Raw genomic sequence first — 24,874 nt, forward strand, 5'->3', positions numbered from 1 at the left:
CATAATTGAGGCCGTGCCACTGGCGGAAGAAATACGTCGCCATTGCACACCATCGTGGAGGGGGCTCAACGTAAAGGTACCTCTGCAGGGCCTGGAAGCGGAAGGTCGCTATCTGAGTGCGGAGGCACACCAGACCTTGTCCGCCCTCCTCAAGCGGGAGATGCAGAACCGCAGCAGGGACCTAGTGCAGTCGATTGTCCCAGAAGAACCGCAGGAGGGTTCTCTGGATATTGGCGACAAAGCCAGGGGGAGGGGTCTAAGGGACCAGCCGGTACCACAGCATGGAGGCGACCAGCTGGTTTATGACGAGAACCCGCGCCCGTGAATGGTCACAAACACTCACTTCTGAAAGAATTTAACTGATTTTAATATTAAAATCTCCTGCTGGAGCCTGCAGCTGGAAAGATGCGTTGGCATCAGAGAAAAATCTCCCAGTTGAGGAAATCCCCGGGGAGCGGGGGTGATGTCACTGTGCAATTGTAAGTATGCGATGAGATCACAGACAGGAACACAGAATACCTGGGTCTGTGCAAACCAGTGATCACCACACATTATGGAGGATGCGAGGCTCCTTGACAGGGTGCAGAGGAGATTTATCAAAATGGTTCCAGGGATGAGGAATTATAGTTACAATGTTAGGCTGGATAACTTGGGGTTGTTCTCCTTGGAGCAAAGTAGATTGATAGAGGTGTACAAGGGTACGTGGAGGGTGTTGAAGTTTACATGCTCTGTTTACGCGTGTACAAGCTCTGGCTATGGGTCGTCCAGTCTCGAAACGTTGGTTCTATTCTCACTCCCCACTGAGTGCAGATCTTTGGGGGCGTGCGGGGACGGGGGGAGGGGGGGCGCGGGGGTGGAGAGAATGTTTATCCTCCGACCCTGACCTTGACCCGGGAGCCGTAAAGGTTGGTGAGAGTCGTAGTGGACATGCCGAATTTCCTTAGTCTTCTGAGAAAGTAGAGGCGTTGGTGGGGCTTACTTATCTATGGTGTAATTTTTCATTAGAGAGAAGAAGGTTAAGAGGTGACTTAATAGAGGCGTACAAGATGATCAGAGGATTAGATAGGGTGGACAGTGAGAGCCTTTTTCCTCGGATGGTGATAGCTAGCACGAGGGGACATAGCTTTAAATTGAGGGGTGATAGATATAGGACAGATGTCAGAGGTAGGTTCTTTACTCAGAGAGTAGTAAGGGTGTGGAATTCCCTGCCTGCAGCAGTAGTGGACTCGCCAACATTAAGGGCATTTAAATGGTCATTGGATAAACATATGGATGGTATTGGAATAGTGTAGATTAGAGGGGCTTTAGAGTGGTTTCACAGGTCGGCGCAACATCGAGGGCTGAAGGGCCTGTACTGCGCTGTTATGTTCTATGCTATCAAATCTGCTGAGATTTTCCAGCATTTTCTGTTTTACTTTCCCTTTCTTTTTCCTTCTCTGCCACCGCTCTGCCTCATCAATAAGACATTGGGACTCAGAGGGTTGATGCAGTTTGATGGACAAGTTGTCTCCATTCTGAACACTGGGGAACAAGCTCCTCCCACTCATTGACATTGCCCTCTACAAACATGGCGGCCGCACGTGCGCACTGCTGCATATTGCCCCCAATAAAGATGGCGAACGTTAACCCCGGACGAACATGAGGAGCTGCAAGCCCTGCTCGGTACAAACTGGGTCCGGGAAGCACTCTTCCGCGGTTTGCGGCTAACACAACATGCTTACGCAGCGTTTCCACCCACCTGGGCGATCCATTGCTCTCTCCGTACCGCCAATCACCTCGAACAGATTTCCGAGCCCAAAACAAAAGCCGCCTCCATCGCCATTACTCACACTGCGCATGCTCAAGTCAAAGCTGGCTCCGCCCCTCATTCGCGTCTATTGGTTGGAGGACCGACCACACCAGATCGGTCCGCCAGCACTGCACCCTCTTCCCATTGGTCCGCGCTGCCGTCAATCAGCTGGTCATTGTGACGGTGACTTGCTGTTTGTCCAATAACCACAGTGACAGAGTCTCAGTGTGACAATGACACACACAGGCTCCAATACAATCAGAGTGGGGATGGAGCACAGAGACAACACAGCAAACACTGACTTACTCTGAGTGTAACAATGACACACACAGGCTCCAATACAATCAGAGTGGGGATGGAGCACAGAGACAACACAGCAAACACTGACTTACTCTGAGTGTAACAATGACACACACAGGCTCCAATACAATCAGAGTGGGGATGGAGCACAGAGACAACACAGCAAACACTGACTTACTCTGAGTGTAACAATGACACACACAGGCTCCAATACAATCAGAGTGGGGATGGAGCACAGAGACAACACAGCAAACACTGACTTACTCTGAGTGTAACAAATACAATGTTTGTTCAAATAATAAGCGTCACGTTGCAGTATGTTAGTGAACACAGCATTGGATCCAATGTAATGGTAATACAGTCAGTATCTCGTGCACCAGAACCAAAGTTTAGGTTTCATTTGATAGTGTGAGTGAGTCATGGTCCATTGATATAATGTGTTTAGATTCCAGTGTGTGTTACTCTGCCACTGTCAGTATCAGACAAGAACCTGTCTGTTATTCCAATTCTGCTGTATTTTACAACTGCAGCTCCTGGGGCTGATTGGAGTCTGGTATAATAATCACTGAGGTCGGTTTCAGTGTCTCTGAGGTCATTTTAACTGCAGATAATCTGACATTAAGGGAGACAAGAGCCCCAACAAACATTTGATTATAATAGGAGGACAAAGTGTAAGGGAACAATGATATTTTAAGGTGTCTGTGTTATGGTGAGTGTCACTGGGAGGTGAGGGATAAAATACAAGTGGAAACATCATGACAGAGACACATGCGACTGACTCGGCCTGACTGAGAGCTGTTATACTCAAGGGGAGAATAATGAGGACATGGGGAACTCCAGGGATTTCTGATATCTGAGGTGTATCTGTTCGAGGAACTGAAAATAATCAGTTCCTTCTCATGGTTATCTGCAGTTCTCAAGTTACACACAGGAAACAGATCTGACAGCTCATCAAACCCAATGGTTTAATCTTCTGTTTGAGACACATTGTGACTGAAAAGATCAAATATTAAGACCTCAGGAGAGAAACATTCAGAATGTCACAAAGATGAGTGAACTGTCCAATTAATCCTATTGACCATAACTCTGCCAATTTACCTTCTGCAAGTATTTATCCAATTCCCTTCGAAAGTTACTATTAAACCTGCTTCTAGCACCTGTCAGTTTGTGCATTCCAGATCATATCCAGTTATTGTGTTAAAAATTCTCCTTATCACCCCCTCCAGTTCTGTTGTCAATTATATTAAATCTCTGTATCCTCTGCTTACAGACCCTCCTGCACCTGGGAAATAGATTCTCTCCATCGACAGACTTCCTGCTCCTGGGAGATAGTGTCAATGGAGAGAAACTATCATAAATCATTTGTCATTTGAAACATCTCTATTAAATCGCCCCATCACATTCCCTAATCTAAGATGGATAACCCATGTTTTTCCTGCCCTGAAGAATTATATGGACTCAAAATGTTAACTGTTCCTCTCTGAACAGATGCCGCCGGATCTGCTGGGTTTTTCTGCTTCTCTCCCTGTTTTTCCTTCTATAATCAATCAGAAACTCTTCATGATTTTGAACATGTCGATTAAATAGGAACACACAGAGCCTGAGAAAGTTACAGAGGAAGAGAGAGACGGAAAGACTGAGAGAAAAATTGAGGAAGATTTTAAAAAGCAGAAAGATGAGGAAGGTCAAAGATAAAAGCTGAGAAATAGAGGAAACAAGCAATACAGAGAGAATGATATAAAATATAAGGGAGCAGGCTGTCAGTTCCCAGCTACAGGGAACAGAGGGAACTCAGTAACTGATCCACAGACACAGCTGGTTATATCTGCGAATGGAAACTCTGAACAGAAATAACAGGCTCATTTGTAAATGTCACCACAATGTGACCTGTGTGACTCTGCCCTAACTCTGTGGACAGATATAGGTCACATTGACAGATGTTCTCACCAGATTGTGGTCCCTGGATTTATTTTCTGCTCAGAAATGAGATTTGGAACCGGCAGCAGAGAAACAGGAAGTTGTGATACCTGAGAATGAAACAGTTTGACGTTATCACCGTGAACAGTCTTCCTTCCTGTGAGGGTGAATTCACTCTGACAGCATCAAGAACAACCACACAGATTGCTGCCAGTCTCAGCATTACATTCAGCTCCATTCCCATTTTAAACAATAAAGAAAGGAGATTATTTGGACTTTTAACACATTCACTGAATTGGGAGATGGACTTGAGGGTCATCACTGGGAGAACTGAGGAGGAATTAGAGAACAAATGAGTTTTCCCAAAGAGGGTTATTAGAAAAGAGGAGATTTAAAGTGAGTCAGGGCCTGTCAGAGGAAGTGGGAGAGAGAAACAGAGAGGATTGAATCTCCATCAATTAGATGTTTTCTCAGACAGCGAAGAGAGATGAAGTTTGTTTGTGCTTTTTCAGAGAGAGGTAACGAGAGAGAGAAAACAATGAATAAGTTTGAGCAGATCTGAAATAAGAAGGTTAAATGAGTGAGTGTTTGAAAGAAAGATAGAGAGACATTAAGTGATGAACACAGTATCTGAGAGGAGAGAGGTTAAGTGAATGTGAGAGAGGAGCGAGGTTAGAGTATAAGAGAGGTGGAAGGTAAGTGTGAGTGAATGCCTGGAGAGAGAGAGAGACATTCAGTGAGTGTGAGAGAGATGAGAGATGTTAAGTGATTGAGTTTCTGAGAGAGAGGAGATGTTAAGTGAGTGAATGTCTGAAAGAGAGGAGAGCAGGTTCACACCCAGGGGTCACTGCGAATGATCAAAATAAGGAGATCACCCAGAAAACTACCAACAGGAAACTTCAGCTGAATACATCACTCATTCTTAAATGGTCAGTCAGGGCTCTGTTGCTGCTCAGCTTCTCTCTGTTCTGTTTATAATGGTTAAAGGCTGATAGGAGTGAGGTTTATTTAAAAGGATAGTGTATGGGAAGCACACATCAACAAAACTGAGAATTCTTGGACACACACTGCAGCTCCTTCTCTGTCTGGGAATCAAATTGTTGTCTAATTGTCCCAGCAGTTAACAGGCTCCTTTGAACGTCTCCAGCTGCTACTTTAATGCAGACTTCAACCAATTTATTTTAAGCCAGTTTCTGGTCAATAAACCAGGACTGACACACACACACATTAAAATGTTTTAGACTTTTTTTCATTTTTAGCTTGAAAACCTAAACCTGCCGTTTCACTCTCAGTCAGGAATAGATCCCAGTTTTACACCAATCTTTGACAGCACGTTTCCAGCATTCACCATTGTTCTTCCTGACTCTAAACACAGTTGTAAAGGAGCTTCTGTTCCGTGTCCAGGAGCTCTGAACCATGGAAAAGAACGACTGGGACACATTTCTTACACACCTCAGGATTCACCCACACGGGGACTTAGCTGTCAGTGAAAAGTGACGAAAAAGACCAAAGTGCTGTGTGACCCTCTCAGCGAGACCCTGAAGGAATGGGTCAAGAATGAAGTTCTGTTCCTACTGTATGATCCTCCCTCAGATTGCCCTTTCTGAGCTCCAGCCTGGTGACGTTAAACACTCAAATGGAAAAGACAAAAATCTACAACAATGATTCAATCAAATGTCTATTTCACATTTATTCAGAATATCAAACCTCAACAGAAGAAAAAAGTCAGAGTGAAGATGATTCAGACCTGGATATGATTAACAGCATCGATAAGTGTAGAATCCAAACCTGGCAGTCCCTTGTGAACTCGCCGGTGTGTTAGCAGGTGGGATGACTGAATAAATCCCTTTCCACAGACATTACAGGTGAACGGCCTCTCCCCAGTGTGAACTCGCTGGTGGTTCAATAGGTGAGGTGAAAGAGTGAATCACTTCCCACACACGGAGCAAGTGAATGGCCTCTCCTCATTGTGAACCTGCTGGTGTGTCAGAAGGTTGTATGAACGGGTGAATCCCTTCCCACATTCAGAGCAGGTGAACGGTCGATCTCCTGTATGGAGTTGCTGGTGTATCAGAAGGTTGGCATATCACCGCATTATAGGGAGGATGTGGAAGCATTGGAAAGGGTGCAGAGGAGATTTACTAGGATATTGCCTGGTATGGTGGGAAGGTCTTATGAGGAAAGGCTGAGGGACTCGAGGTTGTTTTCGTTAGAGAGAAGAAAGTTAAGAAGTGACTTAATAGAGGCATACAAGATGATCAGAGGATTAGATAGGGTGGATAGTGAGAGCCTTTTTCCTCGGATGGTGATGTCTAGCATAAGGGGACATAGCTTTAAATTGAGGGGTGAGAGATATAGGACAGATGTCAGAGGTAGGTTCTTTACTCAGAGAGTAGTAAGGGCGTAGAATGCCCTGCCTGCAGCAGTAGTGGACTTGCCAACATTAAGGGCATTTAAATGGTCATCGAATAAACATATGGATGATATTGGAATAGTGTAGGTTAGATGGGCTTTAGATTGGTTTCACAGGTCGGCGCAACATCGAGGGCCGAAGGGCCTGTACTGCGCTGTAATGTTCTATGTTCTCTTGTCTTTGATGTGGAGATGCCGGCGTTGGACTTGGGTGAACACAGTAAGAAGTCTCACAACACCAGGTTAAAGTCCAACAGGTTTATTTGGTAGCAAATACCATAAGCTTTCGGAGCGCTGCTCCTTCGTCAGATGGAGTGAAAATGTGCTCTCCATGTGTTGTGAGCACATTTCCACTCCATCCGACGAAGGAGCAGCGCTCCGAAAGCTTATGGTATTTGCTACCAAATAAACCTGTTGGACTTTAACCTGGTGTTGTGAGACTTCTTACTCTATTGTCTTTGAACAGGGAAGGAGAATTGTTTGTTCTGTCTGTGACAATACACAAACAGGTCATTTGGTTTATCGAGTCTGTACTGGAGTTTATACTCCACATGAGTCTCCTCTCATTCTGATCACCACATCTCAGCTTTTCAGTTGATTTTTCCAATCCCTTTTCTCTCATAGGCTCAAATATTTTCCTTTTGAAAGCATCTAAAGTATTTGTGTCAACCACTTCCAGTCGCAGTGAGTTCCATATTCTAACAACTGTCTGAAGAAAGAAACATCTCCTATTTTCTTGTCTGATTTATTTGTTGTCTGTTCATGGTTCCCAGTCATGGAAAAACCAACAAGTGGAAACATTCCATTCACATCTACCTACTTATCCCATTCAGAAAGCCCATATCAGAAGAGACAACATTTTCTCTCGGTTTGAGCTTGTTGTGTGTAAATCCTCCCTTTCTAACCCCCCGTAAAAAAAACTATCCAAAATTCATCACGATCGAAAATCCAGGTACAAGTAATTCAGAAAGCTATTATTTGTTATGAGGGGAATGGAGTAAAAGCAGTGAGGTTATGTTTCAGTTGTATCTGGAGCAATGTGTACATTATCGATTTCCTTATTTAAGGAAAAATATAAGTGCATTAGATGTTCATAGTAGGTTTAGTAGACGAACACCTGGAATAGGTGGATAGTCTGATGAGGAGCAGTGAGACAGTCTTTGCTCGAGTTTAGCTGCTGCTCGAGTTTAAAAGAGTAAGAGGCAACTTCATTTAAACCCTTCAGATCCTGAAAGGTCTCGGATGTGGAGAGGAGTCATAGAGGTTTACAGCATGGAAACAGGCCCTTTGGCACAAATTGTCCATGCTGTCCCTTTTTTTAATCCCTAAGCTAGTCCCAATTGCCCGTGTTTGGCCCATATCCCTCTGTACCCATCTTACCCATGTAACTTTCTAAATGCTTTTCAAAAGACAAAATTGTACCCGCCTCTACTACTACCTCTAGCAGTTTGTTCAAGACACTCACCACCCTCTGTATGAAAATATTGCCCCTCTGGACCCTTGTATCTCTCCCCTCTCACCTGAAATCTATGCCCTCTAGTTTTAAACTCCCCTACCTTTGCAAAAAGATATTGACTATCTCGCTGATCTATTCCCCTCATTATTTTATAGACCTCTACAAGATCACCCCGATACCTCCTGCGCTCCAGAAAAAAAAGTCCCAGTCTATCAGTCTCTCCTTATAACCATCAAGTCCCTTTAGCATCCTAGTAATCTTTTCTGCACTCTTTCTAATTTAATAACATCCTTTCTATAATAGGGTGACCAGAACTGCACACAGTATTCCAAGTGTATTCTTACCAATGTCTTGTACAACTTCAACAAGACGTCCCAACTCCTGTATTCAATGTTCTGACCAATGAAACCAAGCATGTGGAATGCCTTCTTCACCACTCTGTCCACCTGTGACTCACTTTCAAGGAGCTATGAACCTGTACCCATAGATCTCTTTGGGGAGAGTAAAAAAAACAATGCGCTACCATTAACTGAGTGAGTCCTGCCCTGGTTCAATCTACCAAAATGCATCACCTCGCATTTATCTAAATTAAACCCCATCTGCCATTCGTTAGCCCACTGGCCCAATTGATCAAGATCCCGTTGCAATCCGAGATAACCTTCTTCACTGTCCACTATGCCACAAATCCTGGTGTCATCTGCAAACTTACTAACTATGCCTACTAAATTCTCATCCACATCATTAATATAAATGATAAATAACAGTGGTCCCAACACCAATCCCTGAGGCACACCGCTGGTCACAGTCCTCTAGTTTGAAAAACAATCCTCTACAACCACCCTCTATCTTCTGTCATGAAGGGGCAGCGCTCTGAAAGCTTGTGGCTTGTGCTACCAAATAAACCTGTTGGACTTTAACCTGGTGTTGTGAGACTTTTTCTGTCATCAAGCCAATTTTGTACCTATTTGGCTACCTCACCCTGGATCCTGTGAGATTTAACCTTATGCAACAACTTACCATGTGGTATCTTGTCAAAGGCCTTGCTAAAGGTCATGTAGAGAATATCAACTGCACTGCCCTCATCTACCTTCTTGGTTACTCCTTCAAAAAACTCAATCAAATTTGTGAAATATGATTTTCCACTCCAAAGCCATGCTGTCTCTAAATGTCACTCAAATGACTATCTCTAATCAGTCCTTGTGTCTCTAAATGCCTGTAGATCCTGTCTCAAAATACCTTCTAAAAATTTGTCAGAATTGTTGTTTACTCTTAGAAACATAGAAACATAGAAAAACTACAGCACAAACAGGCCCTTCGGCCCACAAGTTGTGCTGAACACATCCCTACCTTCTAGACCTACCTATAACCCTCCATCCTATTACGCTCCATGTACTCTTATCAGAGAATCTCGGGGTCACTGTTTAAAAAACAGTGCTGCCCATAGAGACAGAGATGAGATGTTTTTCTCTCAGTGGGTTGTGACTCTTTGGATCTCCGTTCCTCAAAAGTGGAAGTAGAGCCTGATTTCAATGAGATATATCTCTTGGGGCTAAAGGGATATTATGGGGTGGGGGGTGGGATTAGGGTATTGAATTTGAGGATCAGCCATGACTATAATGAATGGCAGGGAATGCTCAAAGAGCTGAATGATCTACTTCCGCTTCTATGTAAACATGAGGAGCCTGGGGCTGAAGTGTAACCAAAAGACTATAAGACATAGGAGCAGAATTGGGCCACTCAGCCCATCGAGTCTGCTCCACCATTCAATCATGGCTGATATTTTTCTCATCCCCATTCTCCTACCTTTTCCCCATAACCCCTGATCTGCTTATTAATCAACAACCTATCTATCTCTATCTTACAGACACTCAATGACCTGGCCTCCACAGCCTTCTGCAACAGAGTTCCACAGATTGACCACTCTCTGGCTGAAGAAATTCCTCCTCATCTCTGTTTTAAAGGATCATCCCTTTAGTCTGAGGTTGTGCCCTCTGGTTCTAATTTTTCCTACTGGTGGAAACATCCTCTCCACGTCCACTCTGTCCAGGCCTCGCCGTATCCTGTAAGTTTCAATAAATTCCTCCTCAACCTTCTAAACTCCAACGAGTACAAAAGCCGTGTAACCGCTTCATGTAAGTACTCTGGGATGCAACCTCTCACACTGAATGTGTACATAGAAACATAGAAACCCTACAGTGCAGAAGGAGGCCATTCGGCCCATCGAGTCTGCACTGACCACAATCCCACCCAGGCCCTACCCCCACATATTTTACCCGCTAATCCCTCTAACCTACGCATCCCAGGACTCTAAGGGACAATTTTTTTTAACCTGGCCAATCAACCTAACCCTCTGGTTCTAATTTTTGACATGACCCATCAACTTCTCTCGGCTGCAAACGTGAGGTGCAGCCTGGGAGTGGGTGAAGCTGTTTGAAAATCTATTGCTCATTGTTGATATGCATTTGGACCCGATGGGTGCATTAGGACCCGGTGGGAGCAGAAACACAAGACCCGCCCACTCACGGTTGCGTCATCAAGACACCAGCGCGTGCGCTCTGCTCCCCGCTGGATCAAGATGGCGGCCGTTAACCTGAGCTTCGTCTCGGGGAAAAGACCTGAAGCTGCAAACACGGGACCTACGGGCTCATATTCGAGGTTTCAGGCCTTCACCAGATATTTAGAAACACTCTACGTCCATCCGCCGGTTCCATTGCTCCCTCTATATTTCTGCATCCTTACCGGCTGCTGATGAGACAGAGAAACTTCTCTCCAGTTGCTGTCACCCGCACTGCGAACGCCGTTGTTTACTGCGCATGTGCCTCTCTCCCATGCAAAGAATAGGGGACTCTTCCTATTGGTCCGGGCCCTCATTCAATGCGATTGGTTGGAGGACCAGCCGCTCCCGCTCGGTCCTCCAGTCCCGCCCCTCATTCACCCCGATTGGTTGGGGGAACCAGCCCCGCCCCCTCTTCCTATTGGTCCGGAGCTACCGTCAATCAATCCCCAGGCATTGTGATGTGGAGTATGCGCAGTGTCATTGCTGTCCTTGGCGCTTGTTTGTCCCGGAGAAGCGGAGTCAGCGTTAGGCGGTGGCTGGGAGGATTTGGAAACACTTTGTGGATCCGCAAACCCTTCAGAATCATTGTCAGCTCCCTGGTTTGCATCTGCGGGGCTTCTCCCTCCCTCCCTCCCGGGAACAGGCCCAGGTTAACGGCCCCATCCTGGCTCAGCCACTGGAGGATGGTTCACATCAGAGGATGGGGGAGGGGGACAATAAATAAGAGGTTACACTTTGGCCTCAAATCAATGAGGACTCTGATCTCTGGGAAGGAAGGAAACCCTGGGAGGTGGGCGGGGAGGATTCACAAACACCCTCTGGAGGCCCCAACACCCCCAATAAGACCCATTGGTTTTATTGTCAGTCTGCAGACAGCAGCTGGAGAACTGAACCCATGATGTGGAGATGCCGGCGTTGACTGGGGTAAACACAGTAAGAAGTTTAACAACACCAGGTTAAAGTCCAACAGGTTTATTTGGTCGCAAATGCCACTAGTGTTTGGAGCGCTGCCCCTTCATCAGGTGGAGTGGAGAAATGCTCACAAACAGGGCATACAGAGACACAAACTCAATTTACAGAATAATGATTGGAATGCAGTCTTTACAGATAATCAAGTCTTAAAGGTACAAACAATGTGAATGGAGGGAGCATTAAGCACACGTTAAAGAGATGTGTATTGTCTCCAGACAGGACAGCCAGTGAGATTCTGCAAGTCCAGACAAGCTGTTCGGGTCAATGTGCCTAACCAGCACGTCTTTCAGAATGTGGGAGGAAACCGGAGCACCTGGAGGAAACCCACGCAGACACGGGGAGAACGTGCAAACTCCACACAGACAGTGACCCAAGCCGGGAATCAAATCTAGGTCCCTGGCGCTGTGAAGCAGCAGTGCTAACCACTGTGCTACCATGCCTCCCAAAACATTAAATCTGTTTCTCTCGCCAGAGGTGCTGTCAGACCCGCTGTTTTTACAGCACTTCCTGTTTGTATTTATGAGTTCAGGAGTCAGGCCAGAAGGAAATTTAGAGACAGTTTGGCCCGGTGGGCGAATGGAAGAGAGGGAAGCAGCAGAGGCAGCTGATCAGATTGTCTCAATCTTGGTGACAAAGAAGCTCCATGAGCTCCTCACACTTGTTGTTGGAGGTGAGGATGGAGGAGACGGGAGAGGGGGAAGCCCTTCAAATGGAACTAACATGTTTGAGGTATTAAAAGCATTCATCACACTGTGTTGAACATAAAGCTTGTGTATTTGAGTTCCACCCAAAATATAAACCTTCCAACTGGGCTCGGATTTATCAGCAGAAACAGACACCAATGAAAATAGTCAGGACCTTGATGTGATTAAGAGCAAACTCCAGTCCTTGCAGTCACTCGTGAACACGCTGGTGTTTCAGCAGGTGAGGTGACTGAGTGAATCCTTTCCCACACACAGAGCAGGTGAATGGCCTGTCCCCAGTGTGAATTCGCTGGTGCTTTACCAGGTTGGATGATTGACTGAATCTCTTACCACAATCAGAGCAGGTGAATGGTCTCTCCCCGGTGTGAACTCGCTGGTGTCTCTGCAGGGTGGATGAATCAATAAATCCCTTCCCACAATTGGAGCAAGTGAATGGCCTCTCCCCAGTGTGAACTCGCTGGTGTTTCAACAAGATGACTGACTGACTGAAGCCCTTCCCACACTCAGAGCAGGTGAACGGCCTCTCGCCGGTGTGACCTCGCTGGTGTTTTAGGAGGTTGAAGGATTGAGTGAATCTCTTCCCACACTCGGAGCAGATAAATGGCCTCTCCCTGTTATGAATTCTCTGGTGTTTCAGCAGGTCGGATGAATCAGTGAATCCCTTTCCACACTCAGAGCAGGTGAACGGCCTCTCTCCAGTGTGAACTCACTGGTGTTTCAGCAGGATAGAAGAGGTAGGGAATCCCTTCCTACAATCAGAGCATCTGAATGGTCTCTCTCTAGTGTGAACTCTCTGGTGTGTCAGCAGGATTGATGAGGTAGCGAATCCCTTCCCACACTCATGACAGTTGAATGGCCTCTCCCCAGTGTGAACCCACCGGTGTTTCAGCAGATGGGATGAACAAATGAATCCCATCCCACACTTGGAGCAGGTGAACGGTCTCTCCCCAGTGTGAACTCGCCGGTGTGTCAACAAGATGGATGAGGTAGTGAATCCCTTCCCACACTCAGAGCAGGTGAATGGTCTCTCTCCAGTGTGATTGTGTCGATGAGTTTTCAGTTCAGATGGAAATCTGAATCTCTTCCCGCAGTCTCCACATTTCCATTGTTTCTCCTTGTTGTGACTGCATTTATGTTTCAACAGGCCAGATGATCGGCTAAATGTTCGTCCACACACAGAACACGTGTACAGTTTCTCTCCAGTGTTAACCGTGCTTTTCCCTTCCATGTTCAAAACCCAATGATATTCAGATTACAATAATTTAGGCGATAGCGTCAGATCCTGATGCGATGTTTGGTTTGAGTTTTCTCCCTTCCACTCCTGCACTTCTAATATCCTATAAGAAAAAGTCCAAAGTTAAAAATTGAAGCAAATATTTCTCTTGGTTTGAGTTTAGTGTGTAAATCCTCCCCTTCTCACCCTCTGGAAAAGGAGACTCCAAAATCTATCAATGTCAGTCCAGGATAGAAATTCACATTTTCTCACAGAGACAGTGATAGCCGTGCCTGTGTCCTGCCCCCGAGAAAGATGACAGCCATTAACCCAAGTCTATCAGTGTTTCTCCTTCACTATTTCATGTGATGTGGGTTTTATTGCCAAGACCAGCATTTATTTCCTGCCCCTGAGGAACGCAGTTAGAGACTGAATCGCATGTTGACAAGTCTATGGAGAGACAGCAGATGCCCATGAATAAACAGGATGGGTTTTTTTTAATTGTTCACAGCTGTAATGGTTACTCAAGTGAAATTATATTCCAGATTTTCCAGCATTTTATGAATTCTATTTAAATTCCCCCCAGCCCCATGATGGGATTTGAACCCATCCCCAGAACATTAGGCTGTGTCACTGATATCACCACCAGCTCCCCGATTGTAGAGGTGCTGCAATTACCCCCCGGGTCGGTGCAAACTCGGGCCCGGGGGGTTTCTTATTCTGGGTTTGAGGCCTCCTTCACTGGCTGTTTCTGAAGCCCCTGCACCCGCCTCCCTGCAGCTCCAGCACCCACACTGCGCATGGGCCAGTCCGAATCCGCACAGCGCATGCTCCACTCGGAATCAGGTACTGCGCCTGCGCAAGCGGCTGCTATTGTGACAATACGGCACATTCTCTCTCGCTGCGAATGCTGGGTAAGAGCACCGCCATAGGAAGGAGATAATATTCAACACAAAATTGTATTTTGTCATCCAATTACAATCAGAACTATCGGGTTAATATATAAAATTATTAAACCAACTGATACATCTACCAATGTGCATGGTGGGATTGTTACTGGACGAGCATTCCAGAGACCCAGGGTCCTTTTAGAGTCTACCCCACTCTGTCGTAGGTTGCAGCAAGATATAGTTGGGTTGGTCACATGGGCAGAACAGTGGTAGACTTTGAAATATATCAGCATTCCTTCACAGTCACTGGGTAAAAATCCTGGAATTCCCTCCCTAACCGCATTGTAGGTAAACCCACAGCACATATACTGCAGCGATTCAAGAAGGTAGCTCACCACTACCTTCTCAAGGGCAACTAGGGATGGCCAGCGAGCGACACCCATGTCCCACAAATGAATAAAAAAATATGCTATTTAATCTTGATAAGTGCGAAGTGATGCACTTTAGAAGAAGCAACAAGACAGGAAATAATTAATGAAAGGAAGGACACGAGGTAAAATCAGAGGAGCAGATGGATCTTGGAGTACTTATTCACTTAAGGCAGCAGAGCAGGTGAATAGGATAAGAAGGCATATGAGACACTTGCTTTTACCAATCGTGGCATATAGTATAAGAACAAGGAGATAATGTTGGAGCTGTACTGAATGTTGGTTAGGCCACAGCTGGAGTACTGTGTGCAGTTCTGGTCACCTCACTATAGGAAGGATGTGATTACACTGGAGGGTACAGAGAAGATTCGCCAGGATGTTGCCTGGGATGGAACATTTGAGCTATAAGGAGACTGGATAGGTTTGGAGTGTTTAGAGCAGAGAAGGCTGAGGGGGACATGACAGTGGTGAATAAGATTATGAAGGATATGGACCGGGTGAGTCGAACCCTTGGTTGAGGGGTCAATCATGAGGGGACATAGTTTTAGGGTGCCTGGCAAGAGATTCAGAGGAGAGTTGAGAAAAAAAAAATCACAGAGGGTGGTGGGAATCTGGAGTAAACTGCCTGGGAAGGTAGTGGAGGCTGGAAACTTAACCTTTAAAAAGTATTTGGATGAGCACTTGAAATATTATAGCATTCAGATAAGGATATGGGACAAGTGCTGGAAAATGGGATTAGCATGGGAGTTAGTGGTAGCTATTGTTGGTGCAGACTCGATGGGTCGAAGGGTGTTTTCTGCACTGTATGACTATGACTGTAACTCTCGCTCAGTCTCTTTCACTCGAACAGTCTCTGTCTGTGTCTCTATTTCCCTCTTTTGGTCTTTGTTCTATTTGCTCACTGTTTATGTGCAACTAAATTTCACTGGATTGATTCCTGAGATGAGGCGGTTGTCCTTGGAGGACATTCAGTGGGATGAGTCTGTCCTCTCTGAAATTCAGAATCATGAGAAGTGATATAATTGAAAAGAGAGGGGAAAGGAAGGATCAGGAAAGCAGCAAACACTTGATGTTGTTCCAGGAAAAGTGGAGTCTGGTGGTGTGGATGTCAGGTTTTACACAGCAGATGGTCAGCCTGTGGATTCACCCAGGATGAAGAATCTCTGAATGATTCTATTCAAATCACCCGGAGAGGAACCTTTGAGACAAACCACCTAAGAAGGAGCAGCACATAAGGATATCCAAACACAGAGATCCAAACACACTCTCTCTCTCCCTGTCTCTTACACAGATATGGGCAAACATAGAGACACACCCACACCCAGACAGACATCTTCATTCATAGAGACACACCCACACAGATAATTCCAGCCCTATCATGTGGAGAATATAGCCCATTCTGACTAATACTGGAGATGAAATAACAGTGTCTTTACAAACCACAATGTCAGGGACCGTGAGCAGTTCTGATTACCCATTTCCACTCCTTTCTCTAAACTTGAGTCTATATTGAACATCTGGAACAGCAGCAGTGACAAATCACAAACACTGAGCTGCCTCTTGTCAGCCTGGGTGAAGAGCCCTGCTGGGGGATAGTGTAAATTACAGAACAACATCCCTGGGTAATCAGTGTCTCTTGGTTCTGGAATTACAGAAGATGCTAATTCCCCTCACATTGATGGTCCAGTTAATGAAGAGAATTCTAAGATAGGTTTAAAGCATAAAGAATATAATGTTGTTTCGACTCTGTTATCCTGGCCTCATTCATTACTGCTCCAATGTCCTGGGAAATGTGCTGCACCACATCCAGCAGGTGCCACAGACACTGTTCATCTTTTTCAAAATGTGGATTCGAATCCGGGTCCCCAGAACATTAGCTGGGTTTCTGGATTAATAGTCTATCGATAATACCATTAGGCATCGCCTCCCCCAAATTTGTTCCCTTTAGAACAAAGAAGCTGAAATGGAGGTTTCATGGAGCTGTTCAAGATTATGGGGGTGGGGACGGGTGGTTTGATGGAGCAGATCGGGAGAAACTGTTCCACTGATGCGGGTCAGTAACCAGAGGACTGGGATTGAAGATAATTAAAGAAAGACAGACTGGCATTAATATCGCACATTTCCCAACCAGCAGGAATCACAATGGGATCATTGTTATAATGAAGGCTGAATGGCCGAATGCTGCTCCTACGGCTTATGGTCTATTCCTTAGTTCCCTCGAAACGGGGATAATCCCAGCCTCCCAAATAAAGATGCAGTCATTCAAAAATTAAAACAAAGTTGATTTTTTATTTTATTTTTAACCCAGAATACCAATATCTAAATCTGCACTGGATATTGTTAACATCAGACCCCAATAAATATAGTTCAGTTCTGGATGTGATTAACAGCAAACTCCAATCTGGCTGGTGTGTCAGCACGTTGGATGACTGATTGAATCCTTTCCCACACTTGAAGCAGATGAATGGTTTCTCCCCAGTGTGAACTCGCTGGTTTACAGTGAGAGGAGATGATTGTCTGAACTCAGTCCCACAGTGAAAGCATCTGAACGGACTCGAGTGTGAACCCGTTGATGGGTCATCAAGTTCCCAAAACTTTTAAAGCACTTTCCACAGTCTGGGCATTTAAAAGGTCTCTCGTCAGTGTGAATCCGTTGATGGCAGATCAGGTTAGAAGAGTTAGCGAATTCCTTCCCACATTTGGAGCAGGTGAACGGGTTATCCTCAGTGTGAATCCGCTGGTGTGTCAACAGTTCTGTTGATGTAATGAATGCCTTCTCACACTCAGAGCAGGTAAATGGTCTCTCTCCAGAGTGAATTCGCTGGTGAATCAGAAGGTGAAACGACCGGCTGAATTTCTTCCCACACTCAGAGCAGGTGAAAGGTCTCTCCCCAGTGTGAACTCGCTGGTGTGACACCAGGTGGGTTGACTGAGTGAATCCCATCTTGCACTCGGAGCAGGTGAAAGGTCTCTCCCCAGTGTGAACTCGCTGGTGTGACACCAGGTGGGCTGACTGAGTGAATCCCACCTTGCACACAGAGCAGGTGAATGGTCTCTCCCCAGTGTGAATTCGCTGGTGTCTCACCAGGTGGGACAACTGAGTGAATCCTTTCCCACACTCGGAGCAGGTGAACGGTCTCTCCCCAGTGTGACACCGTCGATGAATTTCCAGCTCTGATGGGGAACTGAATCCCTTGCCACAATACTCACAGTTCCACAATTTCTCCCCACCGTGACTGCATTTATGTTTTGACAGGCCAGATAAACGGCTGAATCCTCGTCCACACACGGAACACGTGTACAGTTTCTCCCCACTGTGAGCGGTGCTTTTTCCTTCCATGTTCAAAATCCAATGATACGCATATTACGATAAATTGGGCGACTCTGTCTGATCCTGATGTGATGTTTGGTTTCAGTTTTCCGACTGCAAATCTTCACCTTTGAATATGCTGTGAAATTGATTTAAAAAAGAAAAAAAGGGAGTGAGAGAAAACCCACAAAAACACAAAGGCAGGTTGTGAAATGGAGCTGAATGAATCTGGGAATTTGTGGGGCCGGCACTGGGTAAAAGAGACCAAGAAAACTGATGGATTGTCATAAAAACCCAACTGGTTCACTAATGTCCTTCAGGGAAGGGAACCTTTGAGCCAGTCTGAACCTATACAAGACCAGAGCTTCAATGTGAAGAGGCAGCGGATGGGTGGGATTAAGAGATGTGGGAGGAGAAGAGGTGAAGGCGAGGATACATCTACAACCAGACAGAAACTCCCAAACCCTCAACCTCCACCATTTAGAAAGACCAGGTTCACAGGTGAATGTGAACATCATCACCTCAAAGTCACACAGCATCGCGACTGGACTGAGATCCTGTCCTGGATTAGGAGAAGTTTCCTCCATTTAAAGAGTGAGAAACATGAAACGATTGTCTTCAGTCCACGCTACAAACTCCACCCCGTGGACTCTGACACCATCCCACTCTGGTGCTGAAGCAGGCTGTTTACAACCAGGTTCAAATATTTATTTTCTAAATCTGACTTTGCAGGGTCGACAAGGCCGTTTCCTGTGCCAAGGCCCATGCCTGGTCTGCCCATTTCCATACCTTTTTAGTAACTTTATACCAGTTGGGTACAACTGAGTGGCTTGCTGTGCCATATCAGAGGGAATTTAAGATTCAACCACGTTGCAGACCTGGAGATACATGTAGGCCAGACCAGGTGAAGATGGCAGATTTGTTTTTCCCTAAACAGCACTGGTGAACCCAATGGGCTTTTATGAGAATCAATAATGGTTTTTTTGCTCATCATTAGCCTTTCAAATTCAAACTTGTATTCAATGTAAATTCCACCTCCTGCCGTGGCAGGATTTGAACCTCGGTTCCCAGAACATTACCCTGGGTCTCACCCCCTCGATGCCCTTCCAACCACACACCTGTCCCATCTCCAAGAATGGGTTTCCATCGGTGAGGGGGCTGTGACCTCACACTGCATACTTCTTTGAAAACATGTATTGATATCCTCATAGCTATTTCTAAAATTATTAAAATGGGAGAAATAGCTGAATCTGTGTGTGTTTCTGACCCCTGAACAAATGGAGCAATCTGGGAGACTCAAAGAAACTCACAGCTCATTCTCCCAGAAGCGACATTTTGATTCTGGATGATGTGAAACACAATTGTTCTCTGTGATCTCTGCACTGTAAATCTTTCCTTTCTCTGTCCATCTTCTATGTATTAATGCATCCATCATTATGAAGTGCTTCGAAAGTCTGGCACAAATCAGTCCGGCCTCCCAGACTGCCTGGATCCACGACAGTTCACTACCGCCGCAACAGGTCCACAGCAGACACCATCTCCCTGGCCCTGCACTCAACCCTGGAACCACCTGGATAACAAAGCACCCATTTCAGACTCCTATTTATTGACTACAGCTCAGCCTTCAACACCATTATTCCTATGAAACACATCTCCAAATTCCGTGGCCTGGGGCTTAGCTCCTCTCTCTACGACTGGGTCCAAGACTTCCTAACACACAGACTGCAATCAGTAAGAATAGGCAACAACACCTCCTCCACGATCATCCTCAACACCGGTGCCCAACAAGGCTGTGTCCTCAGCCCGTTACTATACTCCTTATACACCTATGACTGAGTGGCCAAATTCCCCCCCAACTTGATTTTCATGATTGCTGATGACACCACCGCAGTGGGTCATTTCTCAAACAATGATGAGACAGAGAACAGGAATGAGACAGAGAATCTGGTGAACTGGTGACAATAATCTCTCCCTCAATGTCAACAAAATGAAGGAGATTGTCATCGACTTCAGGAAGCGTAGTGGGGGACATGCCCCTGTCTACATCAACAGGGATGAAGTGGAAATGGTCGAGAGCTGAGTTTCTAAGTGACCAGATACCAACAACCTGTCCTGGTCCCTCCATGCCAATGCTACAATTAAGAAAGCCCACCAACACCTCTATTTTCTCAGGAAGCTAAGGAAATTTGGCATGTCCGTTATGATTTTCACCCACTTTTATAGATACACCATAGAAAGCATTCTTTCTGGTTGTATCACAGCTTGGCGTGGCTCCTGCTCTATCCAAGAACGCAAGAAACTACAATGGGTCATGACCGAAGCCTAGTCCATCACGCAAACCAGCCTCCCACCCCTTGACTCTGTCTACACTTACCGCGACCTCGGAAAAGCAGCCAGTATAATCAATGACCCCACACACCCCAGACATTCTCTCTTCCAACTTCTTCCGTCGGGAAAAAGATACAAAAGTCTGAGGTCCTGTACCAATCGATTCAAGAACAGCTTCTTCCCTGCTGCCATCAAACTTTTGAATGGGCCTACTTTCATTAAGTTTATCTTTCTCTACACCCTAGCTCTGACTGTAACACAACATTCTGCACTCTCTCCTTTCTTCCTCTATCTATGGTATGCAAGAAACAATACTTTTCACTTCATACTAATGCATGGTGGCACAGTGGTTAGCACTGCTGCCTCACAGCACTGGGGACCCAGATTCGATTCCCGGCTTGGCTCACTGTCTGTGTGGAGTTTGCATATTCTCCATGTGTCTGCATGGGTTTCTTCCGGAAGCTCTGGTTTCCTCCCACACTCCCAAGATGTGCAGGTGAGGTTAATTGGCCATGCTAAAATTCTCCCTCTGAACAGGTGCCAGAGTGTGGCGACGAGGGGATTTTCACAGGACCTTCATCACAGTCTGAATGTAAGCCTACTTGTGACTAATAAATAAACTTTGTGTGACAATAATAAATCAAATCAAATGGCGCAACATTGAGTTTCCACATTTGGAGTGTCTGTGAGTAAACTAAAGTTAATTCTCACTTAGAGTCATAGAGGTTTACAGCATGGAAACAGGCCCTTCGGCCCAACTTGTCCATGCCACCCCTTTTTTTAAACCCCTAAGCTAGTCCCAATTGCCCGCATTTGGCCCATATCCCTCTATAGCCATCGTACCCATTTCCTTCCCTAAAGGACATTAGTGAACATACATACGGATGTATGAATTACGAGCAGGAGTAAGCCTTGAAATATTGGGTCATATGCCACTGCTTATAAAGGACGAATCAAATCAAAAACATCTTTCTGGTCACAGACAGATGTGAGATGAGAAATCAATGTGGAATAAGTTACCTTCCGCCCCTCCTGTAGATAACATATCCCCCTAACATGGCTCACCCTGGCCCTGTCTTAGTGTTGTTTCTGAAAATTTCATGCATTCCCTCCTGACTTGACTGGACAGCCTCATCTATTCATTACCAACTTGAGTTTCGCTAAATCCCTGTCTCAGCTGAGGTTTCTAGAACTTTCATTCATTCCTTTATTTTCTTTAGACTTGACTGTCAGTGTCCCTCATTTAACCCATGAAAAACGTTGCTGTATATAAACCCCTGTCCTCTGCATCAAGTCCCACACACTCACCTATCACCATGTCCTCACCATGGGGCTGCAGTGGTTAGCATTGCTGCCTCACAGTGGGTTCAATTCATGGCTTGGGTGACTGTGTGTGTGGAGTCTGCACGTTCTCCCCATGTCTGCATGGGTTTCCTCCCACAGTCAGAAAGGCTTGCTGGTTAGGTGCATTGACCCGAACAAGCGCCGGAGTGTGACAACTAGAGGAATTTTACAGGAACTTGCAGTGTTAATGTAAGCTAAGCCTACTTGTGACACTAATAAATAAAGTTTAAAACACTGACCCACACAGGCTCCCAGTTAAACAACTCAATTTAAAACATTGCATCTTTTTTTGCAAATCCTTCCATGACATTATTGTTCCGTATTTCCAGTCACACAGATGTTTGAATCTTTTTCTACAGACACACTTACAATCAGGATCTGATGAATGGAGTGACTCTGGCAGGTTTTGATCTGATGTCTGGTTTGAGTTTCCCTTCAAATTTTGTCGTCAAATTTCCTGTAAAAAAAGATCATCACTGTCAGTCAAGAATAGAAATTAAGTGAGAAACATTTCTCTTGGGTTGAGTTTTCTGTGTGTAAATCCTCCCCTTCTAACTCCCAGTAAAAGGAGTTTCCAAAGTCCATCACTGTCAGTCCAGGAGAGAAATTCACAACATTCTCTCCTCCTGCTGACAGGGAGCAGCGCGCATGCGCGCTATTGCCCATCGCTCCGAAACAGATGGCCTCCGTCAACTCGGGGCCTCCAACTCGGCATCTGCGGTCGCGGCCCCGAATGGTAGGAACGCGGCACTGAGCAGTTATTATTCGGGTTCTCCTGTCTCCACTGGGTGCTTATGAAGCCCCACCCACCCCACCGCCTGCATTACCCTCCAGAATAAGCCGTTTCCCTGGAAACCCGGAGCCGATATAACCGCCCTGCTGCTACTGCGGCAGCAACATCCACTGCGCATGCACTTTGGATCTACAATGCGCGTGCGCAAAGTCTGTTGTAAGGATAGATCATATTCTGATTCACTGTGAATGCTGGGTAAGATAGCCACCATTGAAGTATGTTATTGCATATTAAAAAATTATGTTTTGTGATTCAATTACAACTGAAGCCAAAGCACCAAGGTATAAAATGCAAATAACTAATACAGCAGCTAATGTCAACAGGCACCACAGCTCTGTCCTGAGTTTAATTAATAGCGGAACAAACGTCTACATCTGAAGATGAACTCCTTGGAGTGTCAGCTGGTGTAACAAACTGATTGATTTACCATCCACCCCCTCTCCACACACACACACACACACGGACTTGACAATAAGAATGAACTCATGGTTGATCAAATCCTTTGAACTTTTAAATATGTTAACAGAAGGGGAAAATGAATAAATCCATTTACACACACAACATACCTGAATGGTCTCTTTCTGGTGTGGCTGTGCTGCTGTAAATAGGATAACTGACCACTTACATTCCAGAACTGACTGGGTCAGCACTGCCCTATTTCCAAGACCAACATTGAGGGGCAGCTGTTTCACAGCGCCTGGGACCCGGGTTCAATTCCCAGCTTGGGTCACTATCTGTGTGGAGTTTGCACGTTCTCCCTGTGTCTATGTGTGTTTCCTCTGGGTGCATTCACCATTGTTCTTCCTGACTCTAAACACAGTTGTGAAGGAGCTTCTGTTCCGTGTCTAGGAGCTCTGAACCATGGAAAAGAACGACTGGGACACATTTCTTACACTCCTCAAGATTCACCCACACGGGGACTTTGTTGTCAGTGAAAAGTGACGAAAAAGAACAAAGTGCTGTTTGTCCCTCTCAGCGTGACCCTGAAGGACTGGGTCAAGAATGAAGTTCTGTTCCGACTGTGTGATCCTCCCTCAGATTGCCCTTTCTGAGCTCCAGCCTGGTGACGTTAAACACTCAAATGGAAAAGACAAAAATTGACAACAATGATTCAATCAAATGTCTATTTCACATTTATTCAGAATATCAAACCTCAACAGAAGAAAAAAGTCAGAGTGAACATGATTCAGACCTGGATATGATTAACAGCATCAATAAGTGTAGAATCCAAACCTTGCAGTCGTTTGTGAACTCGCTGGTGTGTTAGCAGGTGGGATGACTGAATAAATCCCTTTCCACAGACGTTACAGGTGAATGGCCTCTCCCCAGTGTGAACTCGCTGGTGATTCAATAGATTGGATGAACGAGTGAATCCCTTCCCACACACGGAGCAAGTGAATGGCCTCTCCTCACTGTGAACCTGCTGGTGTGTCAGAAGGTTGTATGAACGGGTGAATTTCTTCCCACATCCAGAGCAGGTGAACGGTCTATCCCCTGTATGGAGCTGCTGGTGTATCAGAAGATTGGATGAATTAATGAATCCCTTCCCACAGTCTGAGCAGGTGAAGGGCCTCTCCCCAGTGTGAATTCTCTGGTGGTTCAGTAGGCCAGATGGGCGGCTGAATCCCTTCCCACACACACAGCAGGTGAATGGCCTCTCCCCAGTGTGAGTATATTGGTGCGTCAGCAGATCTTTTTTGCATTTAAAACTCTTCTCACAGTCAGAACATGGAGACAGTCTCTCATCAGTGTGAACAACTTGGTGTGTCACAATGTGGGATGAGCGAGTGAATCCTTTCCCACAGACAGGGCAGGTGAACGGCCTCTCCCCAGTGTGAACCCGTTGGTGAGTCAGAAGGTTGTATGAATGGGTGAACCCCTTCCCACAAACAGAGCAGGTGAACGGTCTCTCTCCAGTGTGACTGCGCCGATGAACTTCCAGTTGTGATGGGAAACTGATTCCTTTCCCACAATCCACACATTTCCACGGTTTCTCCATGGTGCTGGTGCCCTTGTGTTTCTCCAGGTTGGATGATCAGTTCAAGCCTCATCCACACACACAACACACACGTAGTTTCACCCTGCTGTGAACTGTGATGTTTTTTCAGGCTGTGTAACTGGTTAAAGATCTATCCACATGCAGTTCACTGGAACACTCTCACTCGGGTGTGTGTTTGTCTCGATGCTTTTCCAGTCACAGTGATGTTTAATTTCTTTGCCCACAGGCAGAACAGACAAATATTTCTCTTTCCAAATTCAAAGACCGATGATATTCAGCTCTGAAGGAACTGAATGACTTTGCCAGTTATGATGTTCGGTTTGAGTTTTCTGTCTGCCATTCTTTCACTTCCAATATCCTGTAAAAACAGTTCAGAAAAGTCATCACTGTCAGAACAGGATAGAAATTCTGAACAGACAATTCTAGTTTGTCAGGAACATTTTTTCCTCTCTTGTTCCCCCA

The 24,874-nt window shown here is 45.6% G+C and overlaps 1 protein-coding gene across 1 annotated transcript in view; it reads right to left on the reverse strand.

Annotated features, from left to right (window-relative positions):
• LOC144485140 (uncharacterized) overlaps positions 1-24,355 on the reverse strand; it is a gene marked incomplete at its 5' end in the record, with an annotated part of 49,463 nt that extends 25,108 nt beyond the window's left edge. Inside the window, 4 exon segments of the mRNA XM_078203382.1 lie at positions 5,803-5,934; positions 12,302-13,149; positions 17,289-17,843; positions 23,717-24,355. Of these exon segments, the coding sequence (XP_078059508.1) occupies positions 5,803-5,934; positions 12,302-13,149; positions 17,289-17,843; positions 23,717-24,355 (2,174 nt within the window).
• Between the last annotated feature and the right edge of the window lie 519 nt (positions 24,356-24,874).

Source organism: Mustelus asterias, unplaced genomic scaffold, assembly GCF_964213995.1.
Source record: "Mustelus asterias unplaced genomic scaffold, sMusAst1.hap1.1 HAP1_SCAFFOLD_155, whole genome shotgun sequence".
Classification (NCBI taxonomy): domain Eukaryota; kingdom Metazoa; phylum Chordata; class Chondrichthyes; order Carcharhiniformes; family Triakidae; genus Mustelus; species Mustelus asterias.